The sequence below is a fragment of the Heteronotia binoei genome, chromosome 2, assembly GCF_032191835.1.
Source record: "Heteronotia binoei isolate CCM8104 ecotype False Entrance Well chromosome 2, APGP_CSIRO_Hbin_v1, whole genome shotgun sequence".
Classification (NCBI taxonomy): Eukaryota; Metazoa; Chordata; class Lepidosauria; order Squamata; family Gekkonidae; genus Heteronotia; species Heteronotia binoei.
The window spans coordinates 101,361,475-101,385,546 of record NC_083224.1 but is presented as its reverse complement, the minus strand read 5'-3'; the positions used below and the strand labels follow the sequence as shown (position 1 = coordinate 101,385,546).

The 24,072-nt window shown below is 44.5% G+C and overlaps 1 protein-coding gene across 1 annotated transcript in view; it reads right to left on the bottom strand.

Moving 5' to 3' along the window:
• Positions 1-23,590, bottom strand: part of RAD54L (RAD54 like) — a 33,891-nt gene extending 10,301 nt beyond the window's left edge. Inside the window, exons 1-12 of the mRNA XM_060231762.1 lie at positions 23,207-23,590; positions 23,029-23,115; positions 21,871-21,990; positions 21,243-21,303; positions 19,205-19,340; positions 18,906-18,975; positions 18,049-18,337; positions 17,406-17,530; positions 6,467-6,617; positions 4,182-4,308; positions 3,242-3,316; positions 1,828-1,958 (exon numbers count right to left, since the gene is read on the bottom strand). Coding sequence (XP_060087745.1) covers positions 1,828-1,958; positions 3,242-3,316; positions 4,182-4,308; positions 6,467-6,617; positions 17,406-17,530; positions 18,049-18,337; positions 18,906-18,975; positions 19,205-19,340; positions 21,243-21,303; positions 21,871-21,990; positions 23,029-23,115; positions 23,207-23,209 — 1,375 coding nt within the window. The 5' untranslated portion in view covers positions 23,210-23,590. The remainder of the gene's footprint in view (positions 1-1,827; positions 1,959-3,241; positions 3,317-4,181; positions 4,309-6,466; positions 6,618-17,405; positions 17,531-18,048; positions 18,338-18,905; positions 18,976-19,204; positions 19,341-21,242; positions 21,304-21,870; positions 21,991-23,028; positions 23,116-23,206) is intronic.
• Positions 23,591-24,072: the final 482 nt, after the last annotated feature.

Here is a 24,072-nt window from a genome sequence, read left to right as displayed (position 1 = left end):
TGTGCCGTTTGGCAGGCACAGAGGGTTCCGCGGCGGAAGCCGAACCCGGACGTTTTAGGGGGCGATCGGCATCGGTTGGAGCTTGATTGGCGTCGACAGTTTTCGATGTCGACGGTTCGATGGGCGCGGTGGCCTGCTCCTCCGCCATTTTCTTGGGGGTAAGCGCCTGCTCCATCAGCGCTGCAGCCAGTCTCGCAGCCCTATTCTTCCTAGTTTGTTTAGAAAAACGGGCACAATATCCACAAGACTCTGGCTTGTGGTGCTCCCCTAAACACCATAAACACAGCGAGTGTCCGTCGGGTGGTGCGATTTTGCTACCGCACTTAGAACACCGGCGGAAAAAACCCCACCGCCTTTCCATGCGAGGACAAAGGCGGGAAGGGAAACAAGCGGGGGGGGGGGGAAAGAACCACCCGGCAGGTGGAAGGAAAAACACACGCCCCACACTCCCGAAAAAAACAATCCTAACTATCTAACTAACTTACACTATAACTAACACTAACTACACTAATATATACAGCTATTAACAAATCGAACGAAGTTCACCGACCGTAGCCTATGGATCGACTGATCAGCGCGGCGGTCAGAAGAGAACTGGCGGGGTGTCCGCTCCCCGTCCCGGTGGGCATGCGCAGTGGGGCGTCTGGGCATGCGCACTGGGACGGAGGCATGGAAATCCGCAGCTTTGAAGTTTACCGATCGTGATCGGCGCAGGCGCCTTCTCCCCATCGGTGTGATGCACAGAGACCACGAAGAAGATCAAAGGTTATCTACCAGAGCAGACACAAGATTCTTAAAGTCTGCTTTCTAAAGTCATATCCAGGGTCTAAAAGGCCAGACATCTTCTATACCCAAACTTAAGTACTCAGAAGAGATCAAAGGATGGCCTGACTAGGGAACTCATTCATAGCCAGATGCACTAACACTTCCAAGTATATCTGGATATGGAATCAATCTCTTAAGCACTAGCATCCTGCCCACTAATCATAAAACAAATTGCAAATGGGGAAAAGCACCCAGGGATGTTAGCTGATCACTATTCTACATCTTGGCAAGATGGTAGGTATGAAAACCTCACCCCCTTCCCTCCCTCAGAGGCAGAATTTCCCCTCCTTTTTCTCTACACATTTCAGACTGAATGGCCCTTTTTTATCTAGTTCCTTCTTTCTAAAGATCTATTGCTGTCCCACCCTGTCAGAGTATATTTTGCTGCTGACTCAGCCCAGAAATGAGAAGGAAGCGACAAGATCCCCTCTTTAAAATAGCACATAAGAGGCCCTTTTTGAAATGACAAAATATTTTTATTCAATGTAGAGGGGAAAAGGTCAGGTGAAATCAGGGGTAAAACATCTGAGGTGAATCAACCAGTCTGCTTCTATTTTACCAGCATAAGGGTCCTCGTGATTAAAGCAAAATATTTGAGCAGGAGTGTCACTTTTTAATAACTAAATCAGAGATTATGAAGTTATTCACTGCTCTCTCAAACTGTAATGGTGTATTTTTAAACTATGGCTTGTTTTTGAGAACCTTTTATAGCAAAGTTCTCACTTTAAATATATTTTAAAAATAGAATATTGTAACTGATTATTTTTGTATACAAGTGTCATTCACAAAACCTGCTTCTCAGAACCTGGTGAAGCCACCTACAGCAAGGTGTTACAAAGACACAATCTTACACAGCACAGAAGTTTTACCTTCTGGTTGCAAGTGTTTCCAGGACAGCTATTTTTTTCATGTTGCTAACTTCTTGTTACATTTGGTGGATCCTTAGTTTAGGGCATGACATAAGTAAATGTAAATTACTGCAATTATGGCCAAATTACTCACGATTGCAGAGCTTTTTCAGAGATGTGATTGAAGAGAGAGATGAAACACTGATCTTTCCATCTTTCAGATCTTCAGCTGGTTTTGCTTGCTTCAAGAAGTGTTTGTATAGTTCAGACTGAAGGGGAGTCAGCCTGATGTGAAAAAGACAACATTGATCAGGCTATGCTTGCCAAACAGCTGTATTATATCCATGATTTAGACCAAAAGGCATAGTAATGGATTGCTCAGATTTTCAAAAGCTACTGAATCCTCTTGTTTCCAGCTCAGAACTAACTGTTTAAGTCTCCTTGACTTGTGGAATTTAGAAGATGCATAATATGCTAGCCTGGGGAAAAAAAAGATGTTACAAAACTTGTCTCCATATCTTCCATTACCTACCAATTGCCACATTTCCAAACATGCATGGATTCTTTCATTATAGCTGCCAGAGCTGAGGCACCAGCCCCACACTGCCATGGAAACTTACTTAGTAACCTTGGGTCATTCAAACTTTTCAGCCTAGCCTTCTTCACAGGGTTGTTGTGCATATAAAATGGAGGACAGAATTATGAAATAAGATGCTTTGGGTCCCCAACTGGAAAAAATGTGGTGTATAATCATTTGTTTACCTAATTGATCTTGCTTTTCTCCCCAGTGGGGACCCAAAGTGCCTTATAGCATTCTCCCCTCCTCCATTTTATATGCACAACAACCCTGTAAGGTAGGTTAAGGCTGAGTGCATGACTGGCCCAAGGTCACTCAGCAGGGTTCAATAGCAGAGTGGGCTTTGAACCTGAATCTCTCAGATCATGCTCCAACACTCTAACCAGCACAACCCACTGATGCATCATTAAACATATAAACATTTCAGGTAAAAGCATTGGTTTTCTACAGTTTATAAATGCATAATTATTTTTTAAAAGAGCACAGAATAATACTGAATATTTTTCTAAGTAAACAGACTGCAAAAATGCTAATTCAGATTTCTTCTACATTTCTACCGTAAAGATTTTTCTACTAACTATCCATTGGGTTTTTTGTGGGGGAGGGGGATTTACATTATAGCAGTGTATTTTAGCAAGGACAGTAGTCTAAATCATGTTAGACAGTCACAACCTTATAATAAATCCAATAATTAGAGTTCCTTATATCAACATTTAATTAGATAATTTAGTGGAAATTATTCAAAACATTTACATACTCTGTCCCAGCACAATGCTATCTATGTGACTTCCATGCAAAACATACAAATTAGAAAGTTAACTCGACAGACGAAAGAACATTTTGCCAGTACAGCACAATAAATATTGCAATATACACTCAAAAGATTTTTCTGATGACTTTTGCTGAGCTTTGTGTTCAGCCTAAATCTGAAAGGATGAATTCACCAGACATTTAGATTAAGTGCTTTATTTTACAATTTTTTTTCTTATACCTGCAGCACACCACCTGTTCAATTTTCACTGGCAGATATTTGGAGAGAATATCAGAAGTCCTCCTTATAAGACACCTAGAAAGAGGCAAAACAAAGTTAATGCTAATAATATGAAGCTCTAATCTCATGCCTAACTCTCAGCAGTATTACTAACAGAGAGGACTTTCAGATTCAAAATCTATAGTCCTCCATCAGTTCCATGCAGGCAAAGGGTTGATAGGCTGAGCTGTAGGGTTGAATGGGTCCTTTTTTAAGCTTCTGAAAGGGAGTATCAGGCAGGTCTGTAGCCACAGGGGGGCCTGTGGGGGCACTGCCCCTGACTTACAGGCAAGCCCCCCCCCTGGATTCCAGGGGGCCTCTGGGGTGCAGTCTGCTTTTTTTTCATTTTGTTTTTGCCATGGCTGAGCCAGCAAAGTGTCATCAGTGGCAGCCAGATCTAGGAGAGACTGAGGAGGACACAGCGAACTGCAGCAGGAAAGGCAACAGGTGGAGAGGAGGGAGGCAGAGAAAGCCACATGGAATGGGCTGGGGGTGGGTGGGACAGATGGGGCTTCTGACTGCAAAGTGCCAGGGTGGGAAAGAGGGAGGTGGAAGAAATGCCCCTGCTAGTATCCAAGATGCAGTCCCTTCTTCACACCAAAGTTTTAGGGTTGGCTTCCTCAATTTGGCTAAGTTCAGAGCCTCCAGTTTTTGCCTCTACCCCAGAAAGCTTCTGAGAGGTGGCAAGCCCCGCAGTGGATGGGGAAAAGTGCCCCCTGACTTTTTAAACAGCTCCCCAACTTGTAAAATCCTGGCTACGGCCCTGGTATCAGGATCAGCTCTAAGAGGAGCAATGAGTCCAGGGGCTTCTATGGTGAAGGTCTCTCTTTCCACCTTAGGATAATTGAAGGGGTTGTGATAGGGGAAATAACAAGAGAAAAAAATCTAAGGAGGACTTCACCTGTTGACAATGCTGATCAGCTCTTTTAGTCTCTCTTCTCCCTTCAGCCGATCTGCTTCCCTTGCATCTGCATCCCTCCCTTTCAAGATGGAAATTTCAAAGTGCTTTTTAAACTCCTGAGCTGTTCCTGTTCGGAAAAAGGAGAAAAATAGGTGATGAGAACAGCCCTATCTTTGTTATCAATGCTTTACTGAACATTTGGCGATACTATTTCAAACAATGACATTCTCCATTGCAGTCTTCAAAAGGACACTATTGCCCCAAAGCCTCTCAAGTTCACTATGTTATGAACATTCATTTCAGCTACATGAGGCACAGCCTCAAATCCAGAGGCACATAACTTCATAAAAAATACCATACATTACAGAAAGGTCCATCACTTCTGTTGCCATTCCATGCCCTTCTCAAGCTCTACTATCCCTGAATTAAAGCCACAGGACGGAGAGTGTTGGTCACCCTCATGGATGACCTCCGGCGACATCTGGATCGAGGCGGCTCGGCGGAACTGCTGTTGTTAGACCTATCGGCTGCGTTCGATATGGTTGACCATCGGCTGCTGTCCCGCCACCTTGCCAACGCAGAAATTCGGGGGCTAGCCTTACAGTGGCTTTCCTCCTTCCTTGAGGGTCGGGGACAAAGGGTGGCAATTGGAGGAGAGCTGTCCCAGAGACACCTACTTAATTGTGGGGTGCCTCAGGGGGCAGTTCTCTCCCCGATATTGTTTAACATCTACATGCGCCCCCTTGCCCAGATTGCTCGGAGGCATGGGCTGGGTTGCCATCAGTACGCTGATGACACCCAGCTGTATCTATTGATGGGCAGCCGGACTGACGATGTCCCTATAAACCTAGAACGGGCGTTGCAAGCTGTGGCAGGTTGGCTTAAGCTGAGTGGGCTGAAGCTGAATCCAGTGAAGACAGAGGTCCTTTGCATAGGTCGCGGCGGGCTGGGAGAGATTTCCCTACCAGCCTTTGACAGTGCATCACTGATACCAGTGCGCAGGGTCAAGAGCTTGGGAGTGCTACTGGAGCCTTCCTTGACAATGGAGGCCCAGATAGCAGCCACTGCTAAATCCGCCTTTTTCCATCTTAGGAGGGTGAGGCAGTTGGCCCCCTTCCTGGAACGTAGCGACCTGGCAACAGTGATCCATGCAACGGTCACCTCAAGGCTGGACTACTGTAATGCCCTCTACATGGGGCTGCTCCTGTACCGAACTCGGAAACTGCAGCTAGTGCAGAATGCGGTGGCCAGGCTGTTAGTGGGACTACCTCAGTGGGAGCATGTACGGCCTAGGCTGCGGGAACTGCACTGGCTGCCAATTGTGTACCGAGTTCGTTACAAGGTGCTGGCTATTACCTTTAAAGCCCTATATGGCCGAGGACCTGCCTACCTTAGGGACCGCCTCTCTCCATATGTTCCCCAGAGAGCACTGAGATCTAGTTCTCAAAATCTTCTAAAAATCCCTGGACCAAGGGAGGCCAAGCTAAAAACAACAAGGGAGCAGGCCTTCTCGATAATGGCTCCCCAATGGTGGAATCAGCTGCCAGAGGAGGTGCGAGCCCTGCGGGACCTCAATCAGTTCCGCAGGGCTTGTAAAACCGTCCTCTTCCAACTTGCTTTTAAGGTGGAATCCTGGTAATGACATCTAGCCATCTTTATATGTATGTATTGAACTGTAGCACTTTCAATTTATACTGGTTTTAATTTATTTACTTAATATATGAATTTGTAATTTAATTGTATTTTAACTGTATTTTATTGTATTAACTGTATTTTATTGTAATCATGGTATGCACCATGTCCTGTGAGCCGCCCTGAGCCTGCCTCGGTGGGGAGGGCGGGATATAAATAAAAAGTTATTATTATTATTATTATTTCCTGATGCAGAGTAATTGAAATATTGACAGGATCTCCACCATTGAACTGCTTAAAATGACACAGTACTGACATCTGGGACAACCTAGGAGGGCAATAGTCGGCACTGGCTAGGGAAAAATCATCATGCTTCTTACAAAGAAAGCAAACATTTTCCTGATGAATTCTCATGACAGCCTTTTTTTGAAACTCCAAAGAAAATTCATTCATCTAGATTTTCAAACAAAGTGACAGGCCATTCATCAGTACAACAAGATTATGTCATACAGTTGTGTGCCTCTGACTAAGCAGGACAAATATAATAAATAAAAGCAAACATATATCCATGTCCAGTCAACAGTGGGATGTTGAGGGCTGCCTGCCAGTTGCCAACTCCTACTTAAGGAGATTATGCTGCTAAAAGTCCCAACCTAGAATTCCAGAGTTGACAAAATGCACTAGACTGAAGTATTCAAGGAGGTCATTCTGAATAGGGGTTCCTGAGATGAGCACCCGCCGTGGCGTGTTCAAGCTGTTGAGTGCCTGGTATGTTTGGTTGTCTGAGTTCTTCAGCCTGTGGCCCTGAAAGACAAATTACTGAACATAGTACTTAGAAAATATTTTATTCATATTTACTTTTACTGAACTGGAATAATGCATCTATCTTACAATGATAGCTGGCAAGTATAAATGCACTGTGATATCCAATAACAAAAGCTGGTAGCGCACCATTATCAGGTGCTCCTTACAACACACTTATTAATCTGATTTCAATATGACCTTTATTAAAATGGACTGAATCCACTGGGTGCCACTAGTGCTTAGCGTAAGAAAGGCAAGAGGCAAATACAGCTACAAAACAGGTATACAGAAAAGGGATTGTACTAGGTTACAATGTTTCTAAAGGAAATTAATTTTTCCCCTTAAGAAAATTACAGCAGGAATCTGAAGAGAATCTTTCATCCTGATTTGTGATCTCAGAATCAAATGGCTACCAATAGCTTCTTGAAGCAATGCTTATATATGGGCAAATTTTAACCATAAATATTTCCTTACAGTGGACTGACTGCTGCCCAAAACACTGGAGAACTAAAAGTTATCAGTGAACATTAAATCATTCCACTTCAGTTTCCACTTCCATCAGTAAGCACGTCCTTTCCAGAATAACATATGCTGCCTAGGGGCTGCCACCAGAATGGAGTTCTACCTTAAATAGGGTTCCATTGTGGCAAGTGCCATCTTGAAGAGGGACAGAAAGAGGTTGTAAGTCCTGCCAGGTCCATGTGTTTACCTACCCAAGCAAATGTAGATGAGCTGCATACATTAATTCTCTTTTGGTCTCTCTCTGTCTTGCTAGGCAGTGCTGGCTGTCTATTTTCAGGGAACCAGACAAGAGAAGCCTATGCTCAGTTTCCATCGCAGCATTAATGAGACAGCCCAGTAGTCCAGTTTCTCCTTACCCAACTCAGACTTTAGTTTAAGTCTGTGAGAGTGAAAGGGAACACCCCTGCATAAAAGAAACATCAACAGCAGAGATAGCTAACTCCAACCCACCCCATTCCTCATGTATTTTAACTGGTAAAGAGAGGGAAAGAAATGGGGATAGTTTCCTCTGTGTCCTAGGGGTGAAGAGGGTTGCATTTTGGTGTAGATGATAGAAGAGATGGTTGGGGAGGCTCAAGGGTGGGTGGGTGGCCAATTCTCATGATTATGTGCAAGGCTGGACAGTAAAGAGGCAGAAACAGAAACATTTAACTAGATAATATTATGCTGATATCGGTCATCTGCATCTTACTTGGGCACCACTACTTTACTGCTTTGCTATACTACTATACTATGCTGTACTTTGCTATACTATGACTATGTAAATTCTATCATAATCAAGAGCTTGAAATTAATAGTTTACTAGTAAAATAGACAAAAGTTATCTTCATAATAATAAAATAAATAATAATAATAACTTTTATTTATATCCCGCCCTCCCCGCCGAGGCAGGCTCAGGGCGGCTCACAGACATGGCATGTGCCATGATTATGATAAATACATTATACAATAAAATACAATAAAATACATTCAAATAAATTAATTAAAACCACAACAGTTAAAGGTGCTATAGTACAACACAGTATATATCAGATGGCTAGGTGTCACTTCAGGATTCCATCTTGTAGGCCATTTGAAAAAGGACAGTTTTACAGGCCCTGCGGAACTGATTATAGTCCCACGGGGCTCGAACCTCCACAGGTAGTTGATTCCACCAATGGGGAGCCATTATTGAGAAGGCCTGCTCTTGTGTTGTTTTCAGTTTGGCCTCCCTTGGTCCAGGGATTTCAGAAGATTTTGGGAGCTAGATCTCAGTGCTTTCTGGGGGATATATGGAGAGAGGCGGTCCCTAAGGTAGGCAGGTCCTCGGCCATATAGGGCTTTAAAGGTAATAACCAGCACCTTGTAACAAACTCGGAACACAATTGACAGCCAGTGCAGCTCCCGCAACCTAGGCTGCATGTGTTCCCACCGAGGTAGTCCCACTAACAGCCTGGCCGCCGCATTCTGCACTAGCTGCAGTTTCCAAGTTTGGTACAGGGGCAGCCCCATGTAGAGGGCAATACAGTAGTCTAACCTCGAGGTGACCATTGCATGGATCACTGTTGCTAGGTCACCACGTTCCAGGAAGGGGGCCAACTGCTTCGCCCTCCTAAGATGGAAGAAGGCGGCTTTAGCAGTGGCTGCTATCTGTGCCTCCATTGTCAAGGAAGGCTCCAGTAGCACTCCCAAGCTCTTGACCCTGCGCACTGGTATCAGCGACGCACTGTCAAAGGCTGGTAGGGAGTTCTTCTTTGATCTGAGCCAGCCATTGCAGGCCTGCCTATTTTGATGATTTCCTATCTCAACACATCACCTGATTTTCCAGGTCCTTCACTATGTTCTCTACCTTTGTTGTCTCACTATGCCACAATCTGTCCTTTCCAGCAGTGATGGCAGCAGGCTAGCAGTGAGCTTTATGCAAGGTGTTTTATACAAATGCCCAATCTAGGGTGGCCATAATGTCTGAAGGCCAGCCAGGGACACCTTTTGGGGGGGGAAGGTAGGGGTGCGTGCGCGCGAAGCGCGCGTGCCGCCGGAAACAGGAAGTGATGTCACTTCCGGTGATGTCATGCCACCGCCGGAAACAGGAAGTGACATCACTTCCTGTGACATCATTTCCCCCGCGCCACCTGCCGGAAACAGGAAGTGACGTCACTTCCGGTGATGCCATGCCACCGCCAGAAACAGGAAGTGACATCACTTCCTGTGACATCATTTCCCCCAAATGCCACTGCCGGAAACAGGAAGTGACTTCACAGCACTTCCTGTGACGTCCCCAAAAATCCCCCAAATATCACCGCCGGAAACACCAAGATTATTTATAGAGAGGGAAAGGGGGAAATAAAGTTAAATAAAACTCTTTTTTTACTTTTTTCAACGTGAGAAGACTAGAGAGAACGGGTTCCACGCTGAGAAGCCAGACAGATTCCAGTGAGATTCCAGGGGAAGTTCTCCAAGAGAGTTATGCCTACACTATTAGTACAGTGTAGTGAAGCAGAATTACAGAAATCCTGACTGTCATTTGGAATAAAAAGAGAGCCATCTCTTAGAACGGGATGGTGGTGCAAATGTAAAAAGGAGCTCCTTTGATGTATCACTACTGCATTTTTACATGCAAAACTGGTATGAACCTCTCTCTGGGTGCACACTACTTACATACAACTCTCTATCACAGATCTGTAGGAAAAACAGTATGCTAAGACACTAGGGTCAGGTTCCCTGCATAAGAACATAAGAGAAGCCATGTTGGATCAGGCCAGTGGCCCCTCCAGTCCAACACTCTGTGTCACATAAGAACATAAGAGAAGCCATGTTGGATCAGGCCAGTGGAGGGAGGGAGCTCCCTCCAAGTGGGAGAAAAAATCAAGAAGGTAGGCTGGAAATGGGGCCTGCAAACCAGAGCAGGCACGTTCTACCACACTCTCCATTCTCTGCATGGTTCTGCCTAGAGTCACATGTCTTTACAGGTCTCTCATGTAAAAATAATTCCGTCATGCTTCCAAGCACATAGTGCCAGATTTAGCTTGTGATAGGTGCTCTTGAGATTAGTGCCCTTTAGATTGTTTTAGAAATGCTCTTTAGTTTAGGCTTCTTTCTTTCCTTTCAACTGCAACCTGAATGTGAACTGAATCTACTTTAATAAATGTAATCTTTATTTTGTAATATTCTTCTTGGGAGATTTATTTTCTTCACTCAATATCACACTTCTGTGACTGGACGAACTCTGCTGTATTAACCAAATATCACAATAATAACACCCAATGAGGCTGATGGGCAGTAGATTCAAGACAGACAAAGGAAGCAGTTTTTTTTAACTCAACAGGTGATTTAAATGTAGAATTCATGACCAGAGGATGTAGCAATGCCCACAAGCATAGATAGCTTTAAAAGGGGAGCAGTTAAATTATAAAGGCTAGGTCTATCAGTGGCTACTAGCCATCATGGCTGAAGAGCACCTCCATGTTCAGAGGCAGTAAACCTCTGCATCCCAGAGCCAGGAGGCAACTATCAGGGGAAGGCCTCAGCCTCTGTGCTCTGTCATTGGACCTCCAGAGGAACTGGTGGGCCACTGTGTGAGGCAGGATGCTGGACTAGATGGACCACTGAGCTATGGCCTCTTTCCAAATTCAATTAATTTGAGTATATTAAAAATTGTACTTGTACAAAAAAACCTGTACAAATTGTAAGAATATCAGAACTGATGACAGTAAATAAAAGAAGCCACTTCAGTCGACCATCATCCCCTCCAGCCATTAAAGAATTATGGAAATTTTAATTTCAAAACACAAACACCATTGCTTGCCTCTGCATAGCAACCCTTTCTAAATAGTCTCCTGATCCCCATCCAAGTAAAAACTGGGATAACCCTGCTTAGCTTCATGAAATCTAATAAGACCAGGCTAGCCTATCTACACAGGTCAGAAATATGAGGACTTTAAGAAACTGGTCAACATCAGCCCAAAAGCTGTTAAGACTGGTACTGCACAAATGACAACATTCTAACAGTCACATTCACTCAAAACCACTGCTTATAAATGAAATCTCAACCCTTTTATACAAAAGAGAGACCTGGGAATATAAGATTTCATTAAAAGGCACTTTTTTGCGACAAGTTAAGATATTTTACCATGCAAGTATTGATTCAGTTGAGGATTGTGTGGCAAAAATATGAGCTAGCTCTACAAAATGCAAAATACACACACTGGGGTCAGTTCCATTATAGGGCATCTGACCTCTCTAAGGACCTGCTCCATTTTTTGGAGAGTGCTGCATGACATAAAGCACAGGTCATTTGTCTGTCTTCCTCTCCTCTTCAAAGTCCATCCATTTGCAGTTTCCCTCACTTGCTAAAATTTAAAAGGAATGTCCATCTGGGAAACCCAAGAAGCCTCCCAGTCTCCAGAATCTACCTTACATCAGATGGCAAAGTTATAAATATCAAAACATTCCGTATCTAGCAGAACTCAAAACAGACAAGCTGCATGCTGTCTGTTCTGCTTAAAATACCACAATGCATTTGATAAGCAGCATTTATTTCAATTCCAGGAGATGCATGATCAAAATGCAAGCTTCAAGCCCCCACAGTGCATGCACATTGAGAATTACCAGTCCCAACACACTATTTATTTGCTGTTTTCAGCCTACTATCACATCTGAGCCTGGCTTAATGGAAATAACTTGTTTCATCTACATCCAAGCTCATGAGGAGACAACTAATGGGACAAATGAAGTCTATTTGCACTCAGTTCAGAACAGATAAATGAAAGCAGATACAGTGGAGGAAAGCTGTTGCCTTCAACAGGGCTTTTTTGTAGGGGGGGAAGCAGGAACTCATTTGCATATTATGCCACACACCCTGACAACACCATTGTTTCGTTCAGGGCTTTTTTTTTTTTTTTAGAGAAAGCCCAGCAGGAACTCATTTGCACATTAGGCCACACTAGGGTTGCCAAGTCCAATTAAAGAAAAATCTGGGTACTTTGGGGGCGGAGCCAGGAGACTTTGGGGGTGGAGCCAGGAGACATTGGGGGTGGAGCCAGGAACAAGGATGTGACAAGCATAATTGAACTCCAAAGGAGTTCTGGCCATCACATTTAAAGGGACGGCACACCTTTTCAATGCTTTCCTTCCATAGGAAATAATGAAGGATAGGGGCACCATCTTTTGGGGCTCATAGAATTGGACCCCCTGGTCCAATCTTCTTGAAACTTGGGGGGTATTTTGGGGAGAGGCACTAGATATTATACTAAAAATTTGGTGCCTCTACCTCAAAAAATAGCCCCCCCAGAGCCCCCAAAACCCACGGATCAATTCCCTATTATTCCCTATGGGAATCGTTCTCCATAGGGAATAATAGAGTGCCCAGTAGACATTTCCCTCCCCCCCCCCCACGCTTTCTAAAGCGGGGGGAGGGCCTCCAAACCAGGGAATCCCCTCCCCCCTCCCTCTCACACACACAAATACTTACCAGATTGGGGAACTCTACTTGCTGTGAAAACGAAAGGGAAAAAAAAGGGAGGGGCTGTTCTCCGAAGCTCTTCCTGCCCAGCCTTAAAGGAGCCACACATTTTACAAACGGCTCAGGATCTCAACAATATGAAGCCTACAGGTATGTTCTCCCCCCCCCACCCCCCCTTCCCGATTTCTGGGGGGCGGGAGATTAGGCTGCGAACCCAGAAGTCCCCCGCCAGAGCAGAGGGGGTTGGGAAGCCTAGGCCACACCGCTTTCAGCCCCCTCCTTGCCTGCCGGGGGGGGGGGGGGGAAGAAAACAAAAACAAACAGAACTCCCCAGAAAACAAAAAGCTTACCTTCTTGCAGGCAGGGATATAGATATAGCCAGCAGGCGGGCGAAGCGGGAAGGGAAGGGAAAGGAAAGGAAAGGCAGGCCGGAGACTGCTGGGCTGCCGCCCGGCCCAGGCACCCACCCAGCAGGCGGGAGGGAAGGGAAGGGAAGGGAAGGGAAAGGCAGGCCCGAGACCGCTGGGCCGCCGCGCGGCCCAGGCAGCCATCCAGCAGGCGGGCCGGTGTCTCCTTCCCCGTGGAGAGACCCCCTGCCCGCCCGGAAGCCCCAACAGGAAGCCACGGCTCAGCGCCGCCGCCTCCTTCTCCTCCGAGGCCGCCCCAGCATGCCCCTTGCCGCCCGCGCAGCAGAGGGGCCGGGCGCCGGGCGGAGAAGCGAAGCAGGCCCACGCATGCCGCCTTTGCCCCTGCAGAGAGTGGAGGGGCGGGGCACAAGTCCGGCCTGCTCCTGCTCCTCCAGCGTTGCTGCTCAGGGTCCTAGAAGGACCCAGATTCGGGACTTTCCACGCTTCTCCGCAGCTGCTCCTCCGAGATGGGCTCAGGAGGAGCAGCTACGGAGAAGAGGCAGCAGCAGCAGCGCAGCCTCCGCCCGCTTCCGCCGGCTCCTCTCGCTGGCTGGCTAAACCGGGACTTATAATGGTCCCGGTATAGCAAGCTCGGGAGGCGGGAATTGGGGCCCAAAAGAGGGACATTCCCGGCTGACTGGGACGATCTGGCCACCCTAGCCCAATCATTCAATAGTAGAAGAGCCCATTTGTGTCAGGGAAGGCTCCTTGCTCCACCGGAAAAGCAGTAAACCATCTATAGAATCCAACCATCTAATCTCTCTGCCAGTCTGGCATCCAAGGAAGCAATTATGACATGACAATTTAGCTCCACTTTGTGTGATTCAGTTGCTGTATGCTTAGACTGGATTATCAGCACTGTGTAACTCTGATGTCTTCAGTGCAAACGTTTTAATACAGGAATGGCCCACCATAATAAATATCAACATTTAATGAGAAGTAATAGTAATTACCTCTCTCATGGGTTGCTGCCTTGATATGGCAAGAGGGCTTGTGTGGTTCAGTGAGGATGCGGGCTATGCCATGCAGAGCCACCCAGAATGGACAGGTCGCAGCTGAGAACCCAGACAAAATGCAATCCACTGGAGAAGGAAATGGCAAACCACTCCAGTATCCTTGCCAAGAAAACCCCAAGGACAGTAACAAAAGACTAAAAGATATGGCACTGGATGAGCCCCTCAGGTCAGAAGGTGCCCAATATGCTACTGGGGAAGAGCGGAGGGCAAGTACAAGTAACCACAGAAAGAGTAAAGTGGCTGGGCCAAAACCAAAAGGATGCTCAGCTGTGGATGTGTCTGATGGTGAAAGGAAAGTCCGATGCTGCAAAGAACAATATTGCATTAGAACATGGAATGTAAGATCTATGAATCAAGGTATGCTGGATGTGGTCAAACAAGAGATGACAAGGCTGAACATTAACATCTTGGTCATAGCAAACACCCTCTTCCAACAACCTAAAAGGCAACTCTACACATGGACATCACCTGATGGGCAACACAGAAATCAGACTGATTATATACTCTGCAGTCAAAGATGGAGAAGCTCCTTACAGTCAGCAAAAACGAGACCTGGAGCTGCCTGTAGCTCAGATCATGAGCTACTCATTGCAAAAATCAGGCTTAAACTGAAGAAAACTGGGGAAGCCATTAAACCATCCAGGTCTGACCTTGATCATATCCCTTATGAATATACAGTGGAGGTGAAGAATAGGTTTAAGGAACTAGAGTTGATAGACAAAGTGCCTGAAGAACTATGGACAGCGGTTTGTGACACTATACAGAAGGAAGCAATCAGCACCAACCCAAAGAAAAAGAAATGCAAGAAAGCAAAATGGCTGTCTGATGAGGCTTTACAAATAGCTCGAGGAAAGAAGGAAATCGAAAGGCAAAGGTGAAAAGGAAAGATTCACCCAACTGAATGCAGATTTCTAGAGAACAGCGAGGAGAGATAAGGAGGCCTTCCTGCAGGAACAATGCAAAGCAATAGAGGAAAATAATAGAATGGGAAGGACAAGAGATCTCTTCAAGAAAATTGGAGAAATCAAGGGAACATTTTGTGCAAAGATGGCCATGATAAAGGACAAAAATGGTAGGGAGGTGGCAAGAGTACACAGAATTATTATACAAGGATCTCAATGTCCTTGACAACCACAAAAAATGTCTATTTCTGCTTCATTGACTATGCTAAAGCCTTTGATTGTGTGGATCACAACAAACTGTGGCAAGTCCTTAAAGAGATGGGAGTACCAGCCCACCTCACATGTCTCCTGTATAAGGGTCAAGAAGCAACTGTCAGAACAGGATATGGAACAATGGATTGGTTTAGAATAGGAAAAGGAGTTTGACAAAGATGTATATTGTCACCCTGCTTATTTAATTTATATGCAGAGAACATCATGCGGAATGCTGGTCTGGATGAAGCACAAACTGGAATTAAGATTGCCAGGGAAAATATCAACAACCTCAAATATGCAGATGACACCACTGTAATGGCAGAAAGTGAAGAGGACCTAAAGAACCTCTTGTTGAGGGCATAAGAGGAGAGCGCAAAAGTAGGCTTGAAACTCAACATCAAAAAAACTAAGATCATGGCATCCAGCCCCATCCCTCCTTGGCAAATAGAATCATAGAACCATAGAGTCAGAAGGGACCTCCAGAGTCATCTAGATGCACATGCAGGAATCTCACAAATACCTCCCCCTAAATTCACAGGATCTTCATTGCTGTCAGATGGCCATTTAGCCTCTGTTTAAAAACCTCCAAGGAAGGAGAGCCCAACACCTCCTGTGGAAGCCTGTTCCACTGAGGAATCGCTCTAACAGTCAGGAAGTTCTTCCTTTTAATTTCAACTCATTGGTTCTGGTCCTACCTTCTGGTGCCACTGAAAACAATTCCACACCATCCTCTAGATGACAGCCCTTCAAGTACTTGAAAATGGTGATCATATCACCTCTCAGCCACCTCCTCTCCAAGCTAAACAGGCCCAGCTCCTTCAACCTGTCTTCATAGGACTTGGTCTCCAGACCCCTCACCATCTTCACCTCCTCTGGACCTGTTCCAGCTTGTCTATATCCTTCTTGAAATGTGGTGCCCAAAACTAAACACTATACTCCAGGTGAGGTCTTATCAGAGCAAAGCGATACCATCACTTCACGTGATCTAGACATTATACTTCTGTTGATACAGCCTAAAATTGCATTTGCCTTTTTAGCCACCACATCACACTGTTGACTCATGTTCAGCGTATGGTCCACTAAAAAGAAGGGGAAGACATGGAAGTAGTGACAGACTTCACATTCCTGGGATCCAATATCACTGCAGATGGTGACTGTAGTCATGAAATTAAAAGACGTTTGCTCCTCGGAAAGACAGCTATGGCAAACCTAGCCAGTATAATAAAAAGTAGAGACATCACCCTGCCAACAAAAGTCCGTATAGTCAAAGCAATGGTATTTCCAGTGGTAATATATGGTTGTGAAAGTTGGACCATAAGGAAGGCTGAGTGCAGAAGAATAGATGCTTTCAAGCTGTGGTGCTGGAGAAGAATCTTGAGAGTCCCTTGGACTGCAAGATCAAATCAGTCAGTCCTAAGGGAAATCAACCCTGACTGTTCCCTGGAAGGTCAGATGCTGAAGCTGAAGCTCATATACTTTGGCCACCAAAGGAGAAGGGAGCACTCACTGGAGAAGATCCTGACGCTGGGAAAACAAAAGGCAAAAGAAGAAGGGGATAGCAAAAGATAAGATGGCTGGACAGGGTTACTGATATAACTAACATGAATTTGAGCAGACTTCGGAGGATGGTGTAAGACAGGAGGGTCTGGCATGACTTGGTCCATGGGGTCCCAAAAAGTCAGACTCGACTGTGTGACTGAACAACAATAGTAGTTACTAATGGCTACAAAGGGTGGTCAAAATGTTAGACATGGGTAGGGAACAATGAAGTATTGTCTGTGTCTCAGTTGCACTTAATACAGAAACAGAAGCAAACCTTCCTGGCCTGTATGAAACAAGAAGATACAAACAATTGGACACTACAATCAATTGGATACTAAGAAGACAAGAGATTGGATTCCTACTCCACCCTTCACTAGCCAAAAGAGTCTCAGAGCAGTTTACAAGCTCCTTTCCCTTCCCCTCCTCATAACAGACACCCAGCTGTGAGGTAGGTGGAGCTAAGAGAGCTCTGAGAGAAACTACTCTTGAGAGGAACAGCTCTGTTAGAACTTGTGACTGACTCAAAGTCACATCAGCAGGTGCATGTGGAAAAGTGGGGAATCAAACCCCATTCTCCCAGATAAGAGTTTGCACACTTAACCACTACACCACTAGCAGCCAGAATCATCACATCAATCCAGACTCTCAATGGACAGGGGGAGATCAACCATCACTCTTGAAAATATCAGTCACCTTCCACATACCTCATCACATATGACCAGCCCAACACTCCCTTTCTGTAGAACTTCAGCATGAAGGCGAAACGTCTCATAAGAAATTATCAGGATGGGAGATGAAACTCTAAGGCCTCTCTGATTCATAAAGCCAGCTATTGGGAAGAGTAAAAATGGTAGAGGGAAAGGTGAATAAGAATGTATGTGGGAGCCAGTGCATCCCATATGAAAGACTAGTCCAAGTAAATTATTTACCTACCAGAAAGACATTTTCCTTTTACATGCTTCTACATGTTATCTGCTCTTTTTTATTTATTAATTTGCAGTACTCTGAGTAGGCAAAGTGCTTAAAAATCCATATCTCCATCTCAGCTAGTTGGTTGGTACTGAGTCAATATCACCCAGGGCCAACAATCTGCCCACCAAACATCTCATAGAACTTTCTCTGCACCTGCCTCTCCTCATGCATAATCCTCCATTGCTGTTTCTGCCTCTGTACACACCCATAAAGATATTATTAAATGAATTACTTTAAATTAATCACAATTATCAACAGACTGAGCCCCGGCAAAAACATGTTCATAATCTTAATTTAAAATTATTTTACAGTTCAGCTAATTCAATGTCCTTTTCCAACAGTGAAAAAGCTGCACATCACATCCACCTTTCATACCTAGTTTCTTGTTTATCTCTTCCTTGGAGCCTCCATCAATAGCCAGTGGCTCTATCCTTCCTGCAAGCCATTTGCCTACTTCATTGTACCAGTTTTTCACCAGGCTGGAGGGCGCGACTACGATTGCCTTGTCAATTTCAGGCTTGCAATCTGGACTCTGGCGTAAGAGCGTCCACATCAGAGTGATACACTGCAAGGTCTTACCCAGACCCATCTCATCCGCCATGATGCAGCCATGACTTCCAGGAATCCGATGACCTGTGACACAATCCCATAGGAACTTCACCCCCTGCACAAAAGAATGTTTTCATTAAGAGTGTGTGTGTGGGGGGGAGAGAGACACACACACACAGACTGTCTCTCTCTCTCTCTCTCTCTCTAGGATACACATACAATAATTACTGTGTGCTCACATGCACTTTGCTGTTAAATATCCTGAAGCAGAACACTATGAATAGTAGCAGCTCTTCAGAGCTTAGGAGGCAAAACAAGAACAAAAACACACACATACTGCTGAAATTAAGAATTTAGTAGACATAATACCATTACTGGACCTTTTATCCTTCCAGATATGTGTGAAAGCAAAAGATATCACATACTCAAGAACCAGCACTCTAAGTAATGCCCTTTACATACTACACTTGATCTTAGTCAAAAGGCCGAGAAGCATGGCTAACAGTGATTGCTCAAAAAATGTGTCTCTGTATATTGCATCGTTTTAACAGCAACCAATAGGGTGACTACCTGTAACTCAGATAAATTCCTCAGGCACTTAAAGGCAACATGGTTTTCAGATTCCTTGAATTAGTTCAAAACAGTCACAGCTATTGTTGTAGTTGATTTCTCACAACACTCACCTCTCTCTGATGAGGTCGTAAAATGCGACTAAGAACAGGATCCACCACAACATGAACAGGCACTTTTTCCCTTCAAGAATCAAAGAGATCTGAGTTAAGTACACTTGTCTAAATGCTGTTCTGAGAAATATCCCTAAGAGATATAAAGACCATGGTTGCCAACATACTATCTTGTTCTGCAAGGCATTTGCAAAAGAGACACAGAAGAGGTAAAGAATCATATGTAATGAAAACACAGCTGAAATGACTGAAGACAATTAACTGCACTGGTCAAAGAGAATAAAATAGGAACAACTCACTTGTCTATTTTCAATTGGTCATGAGCACTCAGAGAAGGAGGTTCATACAGCACCAGAGCCCCTTCTTCAAAAGGATCATGGAGAGCGTGCCTTACTCCTGTACGTTTGATACCCAGTGCCCTAAAGCCCAAGGAGCCTGAAACATCACACAAAGAAGGTAATCCATATGTTGACATTTCAAGAGAAAATGCAGGACAGTCAAAGTACAGATTTCTGTGGACTACATGCTGACTTTCAAGGGATGTTAAATCCAAGTATAAGATTCTACTTATGAGGTATATAGATCAGATATGACAGGGCAGTGCATTAAGCCTAGAATATCATTTGTCAGGTTGACAGCTTCATTAGGCTGGGAGTGAGATAAAGAATTAATACATATCCAAAACAGGAACATTTTCTGCATAGAAGAATGGCTATGACTCTTCCTTCTGGACAATGGATTGCATATTTGTATGCACAGTTCAGAATGCTTCCTTCCTTGGTCCTCAGAAATGAGATGTTTGCCTTTGAATTCTCAAAAGGGTACAAACTAGAGTTTATCGTCTCTTGGACCCAGGCCTCCTGTTGGATAAACAAGTGGCAGGAGTGGCCGGGGAGCCTTTCATCAGCATCAGCTGGTGAGCCAGCTGCAGCTCTTCCTGGGCAGAAAATATCTTGCCATTGTGGTGCATGCTCTGGTAGCATCTAGATTACTGCAATGTGCTCTACACAAAGCTGCCTTTGAAGACTGTCCAAAAGCTACAGTTAGTACAGAATGCTGCAGCCAGAGTGTTGACTGCGGTGAGTTGTAGGGACCATATCACTCCTGTCTTATTTCACATGAACTGGCTTCCAATATACTTCCAGGCTCAATTCAAGCTGGTAATACTGACCCTGAAAGCCCTGTACAGCCAAAGACCAAAATATCCTAAGGATTGCCTTCTCCTATATGAACTTACCTGCCCTTGCCAGTCATCCTTGGAGGACCTGCTTTGGTCGCCCTTATTTATTTATTTATTTATTTATTTATTTGCATTTATATCCCGCCCTCTCCGCAAGCGGACTCAGGGCGGCTTACAGTATCATAAAAACAATCAATTCCATAAAACATATAAAACCATAATACATTTATCAGTTTAAAACTATTACGCTATCTCAATCCAGTCTGGCGGTATTGGGTTCTGACTATGACCACCAGCTTCTGTAGGATGTCCGGTGGCAGCCCATTTTCAGTCAACCAGAAAAGCCTGTCTAAACAGTTCGGTCTTACAGGCCCTGCGGAACGCCGACAGATCCCGCAGGGCCCTTATAGCTTCTGGGAGGGTGTTCCAGAGTTCTGGTGCTGCCACCGAGAAGGCCCTAGATCTTGTTGCGCATAGCCTGGCTTCTTTTGGGCCAGGGGCAGACAGCAGATTTTTTGTCCTTGATCGCAGTGCTCTCTGGGGGATATATAGGGAAAGGCGGTCCTGTAGATAGGCAGGTCCCTGACCATAAAGGGCTTTAAAGGTTAATACCAACACCTTGAAGTGAACTCGGAACACAACAGGCAACCAGTGCAGCTCTCTCAGCACTGGCCGAATGTGCTCCCGTCGTGGTAGCCCCATTAACAGCCGTGCCGCAGCGTTCTGCACTAGTTGTAGTCTCCGGGTTAGCGTCAGGGGTAGCCCCATGTAGAGAGCATTACAGTGATCTATTCTTGAGGTGACCGTAGCATGGATTACCGTCGCTAGGTCGCTGCGGTCCTTGCCTTCTGAGGCTAGATGAATGGCAACCTGAGACACTGCTTTCTCTGTCATGGGACCTTCTCTGTCATGGCACCAAAACTCTGGCCCTAGGGAGATTGTCTATCTCCCTCTATCCATGCCTTTTGCTAGCCTTTTTGTTTTGCCAGGAAAGCTTGCTGGGTGACCTTGGACCAGTTACATGCTCTCACCTAACCTACTTCACAGGGCTGTTGTGAGGATAAAATGGAGAAGAAAATAATGTATGCCACTTTAGGTCCCCATTGGGGAGGAAAAGCAGGGTATAAATTAAGCAAATAAAAAGCTCCATGTTTTACCTGTATAATTTGGAATAGGTACTTTGAAAGGTTTAGACAAAATGCTGTGGATAAAGGCTTCCTAAGGAATAAAAGTACAAAATATTAATATAACATTTTTAAAAATCTATTAATCGGTGAGTAAACTTGAGAGAAACTTGCACTGAGATCAACGGAACATACTTCCAAATAAATATCTAGAATCAAATAGTAGTTAACAAACATTCCATATAGTAAGATCACCAGAAATGTACATGGAGCTTAGCATCCAGAACACCTTCAGACCCTCTATACTTGTATGCCTTTCCCAAAGCTTACCCGCACACAATATCAGCCAAATCTTCCTCCATAAAACACAGAATATTTCAAGGCACTAATAAAACAACCCATCAATCTTTTAGACTCTTTGAACTAAGCCTCACTTTCTATACCACTAAATGTTGGCAGAAGTTGGATTCAACAAAAGTCTCTATCACAATGATTTAAAAATAAGTAACATATATGGAAAGGTGAAGTATCATGCCCATGGATACAGAATGTGGACTTTCCAAAGCAGCTTGTGGGAAGTCTCAGTAATTAATAAAAATTTGTACAGTTCATCCACAAGTCTAAACCTAGCCTTCTGATGGAAATATAGGAAAGCACTTACATGTTTGCTACCATCTAGGCAGTGAGGTCGATTGGTTAACTGAGTCAAGGGCTTCCGGAAAGGTGACATATAACACTCTCTATTTTCAGTCTTGTTGCCATGTTTCTGCCTCTTGGAAGCCTACACAAGGACAGCCATACTAAGTGAATATGTGGGAAACATAGGGCTGAGTAAACACATCAGAATGGCTAAGGAAACAGATTTGAATACCCAAGCACATTGATTTTTAAGAGTTGATATTCACTATCTGCAAAGTACACCTTAAATAAGCTTTAAAGGATGCTGCTTAGCTTGATACCAACAAAGTGCAAAATGCACACGAAAGCTTACATTCTAAATAAAAATTGGTTGGTCTTAAAGGTGCAACTTGACTCCTGCTTTGTTCATCCTTTAAAAAAATACATAATCTGCTTTTATTCCTTTTGAACCAAACTAGAAACATTGTTAAAATAGGGAGCTATGGGATATATAAAAACAAAAAGATAAAGCAATAATGGGATTACTCAAGTAGAAAATTTACTAACAATGGCATGCCATGCTGAGCTTCCACAAATACAAATGTGAAGCCAACAGCTAGTTTCCAACAAGTGATGTTAAAAGTTATTGCTGTTAGTCACAAAAGACTGTAATCTACAGCACACTAACATAGCAATGAACTCTACTGGACAATGGATCTTACTTTTAAGGAAACAAGCTCAAAGCAGCATTTATAAACATCTATCTAAATTAAAGGTAGGCTTGATTAATCAATCACCACATGACAAAAGTAGCATGTCATACAGCCCCATGAACATGTTATGAGATAAATACCAGTTGTCTGATCCTCTGAAGTTCACATTCCTTAACATACATTTAATACATTAACCAACATACAACTCCAGATTCCAGCAGCATTTTTCTCCCTATCAACACTGCTTAACAATCACATTGCACTCCACAAGGTAAAAAGCATTTCACATACATTATATGAAAAGCAGGGAGAAAAGGGGCATAGCATGCTCAAGACTATATATCCCCCCCATTACCCACATGAAAGGAAAAAATGGGTAGAGAGAAGAAAAGCAGAACTTATTGCATCTCAGTGCATCCAGAAAGAGGGTTACTTTCACAGGCCACGTTAAGACACTGTAGTTCAGGGGCAAGGGATAGGAAGCTCACATCTTCTGGATGCCAGTCTTCATCATACTCAGAACCATCATGTCCCGGCTTCCTCTTGGCCAACTGGCTGGGAGCCAGACTTCTCCTCTGCAAGAAACGTAGACGCAGGAGTTTCAAAACCGGCGTCAATAGTCAAGGGATTCTTTCGTACCCCCCACATACACAACAGCAGCCTTACCATTTCCACCCAGGAAAATTAATTCCCATCTGTGCACAGGTTCAGAGACTTACAAGTAGATCAGTGTCCAGAACCGGCCCCAATTTGGGCCAAGAAGAAAGCTTTTACATTACAAAAAAGGGGGAGGGCGATAAGCGGAGAAAAACGAAAACTGCGGTCAGCAAAAGTTACCCTAGAAAGACCAAAAGGCTGATTGGGCCTTATTGAAGCCGAAGAAAATATAGGAAGACCGGGAACTATTTCAACGAGGAGAAAGGGTGAAGGAGGCGACAGCCTTCAATCACCCCCTGCAGCGGACTGTTCGGTCAGTGAAAGAAACCCCCGGGGAGCAGTTAGCTGAAAGGCCACGCGCAAAGGCTACAGACACTGAACAACAGAATGCAGGAGGGTCGAGTCTCTGCTCGCTTTCTATTTCCCGCGCGGTTTTGCCCCACCCCTCCGCCAGGCAGTTTCCGTCGCGCCTCAATCCGACGAGTTATCGATCAGCTCAGTGCTCCTGTCAGCCTGGGAGGGAACCACAGAACGGGGACCAGCAATAAGTGGAAGAAGGGTTTGTGGAGATATATGGTTGTGGGCACAGCTCGTGGCGGCGGGTGCTGATGTGAAGTACTCAAGTCTGGTGAAGGAGCTGTGTTGTTTTGTGTTGTACAGTAAATCATTAATTGATTTCATGGGTCGTGACTCTTTAATTACTCTGGTTACTAAGTTTTTTATGGACTTAAATCTATTTTTCAAACGTATGTTCTTCGTTAGTGTGTCTGTATCTCAGCTACTGCTCTTTCATCCCCTGGTTCTGGCACAGAATTTCAATGTGTGCAAATTATCCAGGTATAAAATTTGGTATAAAATAAACTGAATATATTAAA